The 7,251-nt window shown below is 38.6% G+C and overlaps 1 protein-coding gene across 1 annotated transcript in view; it reads right to left on the bottom strand.

Annotated features, from left to right (window-relative positions):
* Positions 1 to 215: 215 nt before the first annotated feature.
* Klf3 (KLF transcription factor 3) overlaps positions 216 to 7,251 on the bottom strand; it is a 33,416-nt gene continuing 26,380 nt past the window's right edge. Inside the window, exons 5-6 of the mRNA XM_076864584.2 lie at positions 6,200 to 6,360; positions 216 to 4,057 (exon numbers count right to left, since the gene is read on the bottom strand). Coding sequence (XP_076720699.1) covers positions 3,876 to 4,057; positions 6,200 to 6,360 — 343 coding nt within the window. The 3' untranslated portion in view covers positions 216 to 3,875. The remainder of the gene's footprint in view (positions 4,058 to 6,199; positions 6,361 to 7,251) is intronic.

The raw sequence follows: 7,251 nt of genomic DNA, 5'->3' as shown, positions 1-7,251 counted from the left end.
GCTGGGTTGTTTGTTTTATGGTTTGAGCTTAGACTTCCTGCTAGTTGGGTTATAGTTTTAGGGAAGAGTTAATTCCTTGAGTGCAACATGGAGTTGATCTGTTTTTCTTTCCTTCCATCAATGAGTGACTTATTTCAAAATTTCTAAGCAGGGTATTTACATGGTTGTTTTTTGTTCTTAGTGATCACTGCTTACATAGTAATCACATGATCACATTTAATATTCTGATGGTTTTATTAACAAGTATATAATACATATATTGCATACTGTATATAGTAATATGAGGACTGTACAGTACAAATTTATGTTCACAGTTTGACATGACAAAATGTCATTACTGAATTCCCATTGGACTACAGAGTAGAAACAGAGAAGGTACATTAAACATTCACATCTTTAGTAAGAAAGATTACCAAAATGTTTCAGTATTTGCAAGTATACTAATGCATGCTAAAAACCTTTACCCATTCAGTCTTATTAGCTTATAAAATATATTACACTTTATTAAAAATTTCTGCATAGTTTATACAAGTATTAAAGTACTGTAAATGTAATAATCCTGCTATACTTGCAGGTATGGTTTAAGAGATGCTAAGCAGAAAGATTATTTTGACCCTCTAACACTAAGTACATAACAGAAAAAAAAAGTGCTAGTATTTGTAAAACATGTTGTAGCCCTCGTTTAATGCATGTAAAATGGCTTTGTAAATGTATTAAGTGAATTTGCAATCATTTAGAAATTGTTAACCTTGACCAAGAAGAGAATAAAGACAACTCTGAGTGACTTTATGTGTGACAGCAATTCCTTCAAGACAACTGTGTATTTTCAAACCAAATTGTTTTAAACCTTAAATCTTTGAGATTGTCTTTAAACCAATCTAATCAGGAATGATGTGCAGATATACAGTCTCAGCAATAGTCTTTCAAATCCCACATTAGTGCAATACTGATAGTGCAGATGGGTGTTAAATAAAACATACATATACACATATAGTTCCCCTGTAATTCTGTTCCAAGGCTCTTGAAACTTCTGCATATTTAGCATCTCCTTGGTTGAACATAGCTATGCTGCAGACATTCTCCAAACCAAGCAAATTAGAATGTTAATGCCCATTTATGATGTAAATTCACATTTCGAAACTCTAATATGATGGATTCTGATTTAATTTTTATGACTTCTCCAAGATGACACTTGAGCAATGATTGAATAAACTAACAATTTACATGACGACTTCATGTTTACAAATCATTCTCACCAAATTAAAATATTGCAATTAAATAATGATTGAGAATAACATGGCGAATCATAAAAAAAAAAAACCATGTTTCAAGGGCATCTTATCTCATATCTGAGGTCTTCCACAATAATAGCTAAATGACTAAGAGACTAAATTTCTCAACTATCATAGTAAAATACAAATATATATATATATAAGAAAATTTGGTAAGGGCCAATGGCATCTAAAGAATATCAAACCAGCATGGGAACAGAGAATGGCCACTCTGAGCTGCTTTTCTTTCAGAGTAAAAATGGATCTTTGTTAATGAACTATTAACAAAGATCGAAGCACGCTGCACAGTAACATAATACAGTCTTCTGAACAAAACTTAAATATGCTGTAGCAGACATCAAATTTCATGAGAACCCATGAAGCCTTCTATTAACTGCACTCAGACTTTGAGCTGTTTCACAGATCAATTCTACCCTTTCTTGTCTCCTTTCCCCGCTTTATATGGGCTGGAACACAAGCTGGTGATCTTCCCTACAACAAAAAAAATCCCCTGCACTCCCTCTCAATTCTTCAGTGTATTGCTGAAAAACCACTTCAAGACAGGAACACTCTGGCATAAATGTGACTAAGCATTGACAATGCAGATGATACCTACTAGAAAAGAAGTCATTTCTGTTCCTTAGTTCATTTCATAATTGCAAAAAAAAAAAAAAAAAGGAAAACAAACAAAACCCCCGATTAGCATGTTGTAATATTCTAAACATTTTGCAGTGCTGAAAGAAAAGAAATCCAAGTGCCAAGATAAACAAATTTCTTTGCGTTTCTCACCTACATTTCCTTCCAGCTGGTTCACAGGGCTCACGAGTAGGCCCTCACAGGGGTGCCGGCCCTACAGCAAACTTAAACATAGCGCCACCAAAGTAAGCTCCCCAGGTGATTTGCAGGCCTCCAGAATCATTCAATGATGTTTTAAAACAGTTATGTATTCCTCCCGGTTTAGATTGTGTTGGATCCTGAGCTGTGGCTGGGATGAATCTTCAGGATTCCGTTCTTCTCTCTTCTCCTCCTCCATCCTTCATGGAGGGATGAAGGGGCATTTGGTTATGCAACCATATTGATGACCTTTGCTCATTTTCTTCAAATGAAGACTAATGACATTTCTACATTATCAATTATTTTTACTGGACTGTGGTACTCAAAAGCCTGCTTTTGAAAAACTTTCCGATAATGGTGCTATTTCTCTTAAATACGAGTCATTATTTTCCGTTTCTTCTTCTGACAGGATAATGGATAGTGATGGGAAACTGCTAGTTCTGACAGTAAACTTTTGGGAATTTTCAAGCTACATATATAAATCCCTGAACTGTGGTTTTCTATTTTTCAAAAGTCTGTTCCTAAAATGAAGGTATGTGTGCTTCACAACTAGTTATACTTACAAATAGTGTCACTCACGTGTTAACTCAATCAATCTCCTAAAGCCTTAGCAGATGCTCACTTATGATATGTGCCGTGAACACAAAGGACAGCCAATCTGGCACCTCCCAGCTCACACAGAAAGCTATGTGACTGATTTGACAGGGGAATACAAGTACCACTCAATGTTTCCCTGTATGCAAAAAAGCTATAAGTAAGTTAGATAAAAGAAAGACCATTCATACCCTTACCCAAAAGATTTTTTTTTTTTCCAATCATTACTGGGCAAATATTTCTGTGGATTCCTTATTCTCAAACTTGACCATCCAAGGATATTGTAGAGGAATGGAGACAGTTGTGTGGATAACCCCACAGGCACCTGGCTTTTCAGCATGGTTCTGCACTCTGTACAGAGACTGAAGCTCTACAGATGCACGGCACAGCTGACCAAATCTGGACACCTCACTGACAGGCCCTAGCTCAGGAGGAACTGCCCACTTCCCGCTTTGCACCCTGCATCTCCCCTCAATGCCCCTCTGCTTCTACTGATTGCTGTTACAAGGCACAGCAGTATCCCATGTCTTGAGCTGTCACATAGCACCCACCCAATTTGGCAGCCCTGGCTCATCACCCAATGGTGGCACAGCCCTCCACGTAGCTTCCGGCATACAAGAGGGCATTGATTTAGAAGTGACAATAATCCAGGTCCACACGGAAGATGTGTGAAGGACAACGGCAGAGTTGACTGGGCTCGTGTGACATCTTGCTGCATGTCCTAACTCCTTCTCTTTGCTGTCAAGCATAAAATGGAATCACCATGGAGAGAGGTACGGAGGTCTCTGGCAAGGACTAGCAGGCTTGATACTGTATTTCTAACACATTTACTTTGACATTCTTTGAGGAATACATGGAGAAACTGACAATTGGTATGTTAGTTTACATGTTCCCTTATTCTCATTACATTAAACGTAAGAAGGGTTTGCTTAGCATCCCCGGAAAAAAAAAAAAAAGTGTTCACATTCTTTAGGTCTGACCCGTGGTAAGGAGAGGGAGGATTAGAGAGTATTGACTACTGACCATATGGAAGTTTTGAATGATATAAATTCAGAGATTCAGACCAGCTGAATCAAAATTAAAATGTACATGTAAAAAATGAGTTAGATAATGGGAGGGAGGACAGAGAGAGAGCCAGGAGAGTGGGGAGTCACAATGAGGCGGAGACGGAGGCTTTCAGACTAACATGTGGCGTTTCCTATGTAGGGCAAGGTGGTCAGAACGGGAGAAGCTGCGGTCACAGTCTGGGCACTGGAAAGGTTTGATTCCAGTATGTTTGCGGAAATGTCTTGTTAGTTCATCAGACCGAGCAAACTTCCATGTACATCCTTCCCATGTACATTTGTAGGGTTTTTCTCCTGCAAAAGGAAAGAGAAAAGAGCTTAATTTTTTTGAAAAGATGGTAAAGGCTGAGTTAATGCTATTGAAAAATATTATTCCCAAGAGAAGGTCATATATTTGTCCCTTCGATAACACACTGGTCTGTAAAGCATTTCGGGACAAACAAGAAAAAAACGAATCAATTCTTCTAATGTTTAAATGACTGCTAGCAAAAACAAAACAAAACCCCCAAATGGGGATGGATTTTAAGAGTTCTTAAAGCATAAAGAAAATGAGATCCATTCTGAGTGACTACCAATCTGAAGCACATGGTGATCTATACTGGTATTTTTCTGAGTCTTCAACCTACTTGAGAGCTTAATTATATGTAGTACTACGGATTCAATAAGTCAAATTTCAAAGTTTGAGGCATTTTCCTATAACTATTCAAAAGTTTTCAAATAATATGCCATCTCTCAGAAGCTAGGTTTCTACATCACCCTCCTGTATTACAGTGATAATTACAGGTGATGATTAGAAGACCCTTATAGGAAAATGATGAGGAGAACCAGTCTGAAGGCTCTTACTAATAAAAAGCGCTATTAATAGCAATCTTAACATTTAAAACGACCAATACAGGTTAAGCATCCCTAACCCCCAACAATCCCAAATCCAAAATGAGCACTGACACATTGCTGTAGGTAGAAAATTCTACACCATGAAACTTCATCTCATGCAGAAAATTAAATTATTATACAAAATTAGCTTCAGGCCATGTATATAAATAAGGTACATATGAAACAAATCTTGTGTTTAGACTTGGATCCTATCCCCAAGATATCTCATTATGTATTTGCAAATATTTCAAATTCCAATCAAATCTGAAATCTGAATCACATCTGGCTCCAAGATAGCAGATGAGGGATACTCGGCCTGTAGTGGGTACTGGGTATCAGATTAACATGCCCGCTCTCTAGAAATCTTGCTAGATTTATAGGATCTCCTTTGCCCACAGAATATACATACCAAGAGGTATATTTGTACATCTGAATTGTCATCTAAATATTTCAATGCCTTCCTCATTTTAGGCTGGAAGTTGCTAACCATGCCTGAGTCTCACCGACAACTCAGGATGCTTCCAAACCCAAATTCCTCTCTTTGTTAATGTTCCTAATAAGAACATTCTCAAAATTCAGTAGGGCAATCTGCATTCTGAGTTTAGGCAATGTACACAGAGGCAAATTGCTGCTAAACCAAATTTTACATTGGACAGTCTGAGGTGACATGAGCTTACTGTACACATCAATCATCAATACTGACTGCAATCAATCAGGCTATTGAAAACGTTTCTATATGATTTCCTTAAGTCAGGAAAGCAGTGATAGCAAGTGCACATTTTCTCCATCTATGTAACAATGTTTATATGATCTGGCTACTCACTATCTATTTTCAGTATTGACCAAAATGGAAGATTTCCTAGAACAAATAGTGTAGGCAATGGCATAGAAGTTCCTTCAATTTTAAAAGATGGACACTACCTGAATAATATTCAATTTTTATTTCTATGGAGGACAGCCTTCTATTTGAATTCCATTTCTATGGCACTGTTGCATTTTATTGCTCTGTGTAAAGAAGTGTTCTTTGCTATGATAAATTTTATCATGTACGCATGCTACAAGAGCTCACAGGAAGGCCACATCCTTGGTGGTGAGAGCGCTTCCCCTTCTGTTCCAGCAACAAAGTCTCCCTTTCCTGGCTAGAGGACAGTACTTCAAGTGATTGTGAGGGACCTGGTTGTAAGGATTATTCTAATCTACTCAAATTCATTACAAAAGGCAATCATTATAAAAACTGCTCTTCTATGACTGACAGACACATCTGTGGGTGACTGTGGTAACTTTGCAGAGGCCTGGAAAACTTTCATCAAGCAGGCTGAGAGCTCCTAATACAAAACCCTGGAGACTAGAAGTGTCTCAGATTTCAGAGTTCTTCAGATTTTGGAAAGTTTGCACAGACTTTGTCATCAGTTCATCAGGTCTAATCCAGAAATCCAAAGTGCTCCAAAAATTTCAGATTTCCAATTTTTAGGGATGCTCAACCTGCAAAATATGGTGGAAGCCAGAAGTTGACTTTTATCTGCCTACTTCTTAAGACAAAAGCGGGGCCGGTGTTTCTACTACCTGTATGTGTTCGTCTGTGTGCTTTCAAGTGGGAGCTTTTAGTGTACACTTTGTTGCATCCATCATAATCGCATCTGTGTATCCTCCGCTTCCTTTGGGTATCTGGAGATTCCACAGGTAAAGGTCTCTTCCCAGGCTGCACTATGACTGAAGGGTGATTCCTGTGAAAGCCAAAGTCAAGTGAGAACTGTTGAGTGAAGCTGCTGCCTTTTCTTCAGTCGACTAAAAGCATTAACAACATTGGGCAAAAACAAACAAACAAAAAAAAACCCAACAAAATAAACAACAACAAAAAAATTAGCCGTTCAACCCAAGAAGCACTGCTATATTCATTCAACAAACATTGAGTGAGCACCTACCATGAGCCAGGCACTGTGCTTGGCACCAGGACACAAAGATGAATAAAAACAGGGTTCCTGCCCTCGAGGAGCTCACACTCTAGGGGGAGACAGACATGGAGATAAGTAATGACAGCAAGAAGGGTTAGATGCTATGCTAGAGGGAGGTGCCACGCTGGGAGAGGATCTTTCCCGCAGTAAAAACCTGCCTATCGATAAGATTTCACGGTACTAGGCAATGCTGAACACGGTACTATATTTTTCCATCGGTGGCACTGTTTTTTATTATTATTCTTTGGGGAAAAATAGAAAAAGTCAAATTCTTATATCTCGAGCAACAATACTGTAGGATGTCTCTACATTTCATCCTTTATATAACTAACATTTAGCAGCATCTTTTAAAGACTGCCAATTCACGTTCAAATTTCAAATGCTGGCTCTTATGAGGAAAAAAAAAAAAAAACGTTGGCATTGCCATCTTCACAAACATAAATGTGTAGTACAGATAGTAACCAAGCCTCTGGCTGCTCACTGAGCTCCACATATGTGGGATAGAAGACTGATAGCAGCCTGTGCTGGCACGACCACTCCTGCACTAGAAAGAGTTCCACTGCAGCGTTAGGAGGGAGGGTGAGGGCCAGGTGCGGTGGCAAACACCTGTAAGGCCGGTGATGTGAGGCTGAGGCAGGAGAACAGCAAGTTCAAGGCCAGCCT

This window comes from Callospermophilus lateralis, chromosome 8 (assembly GCF_048772815.1).
Source record: "Callospermophilus lateralis isolate mCalLat2 chromosome 8, mCalLat2.hap1, whole genome shotgun sequence".
In the NCBI taxonomy this organism is placed as follows: domain Eukaryota; kingdom Metazoa; phylum Chordata; class Mammalia; order Rodentia; family Sciuridae; genus Callospermophilus; species Callospermophilus lateralis.
Note: the sequence above shows the minus strand (reverse complement) of the source record. Positions and strands in the feature narration are given on the sequence as shown.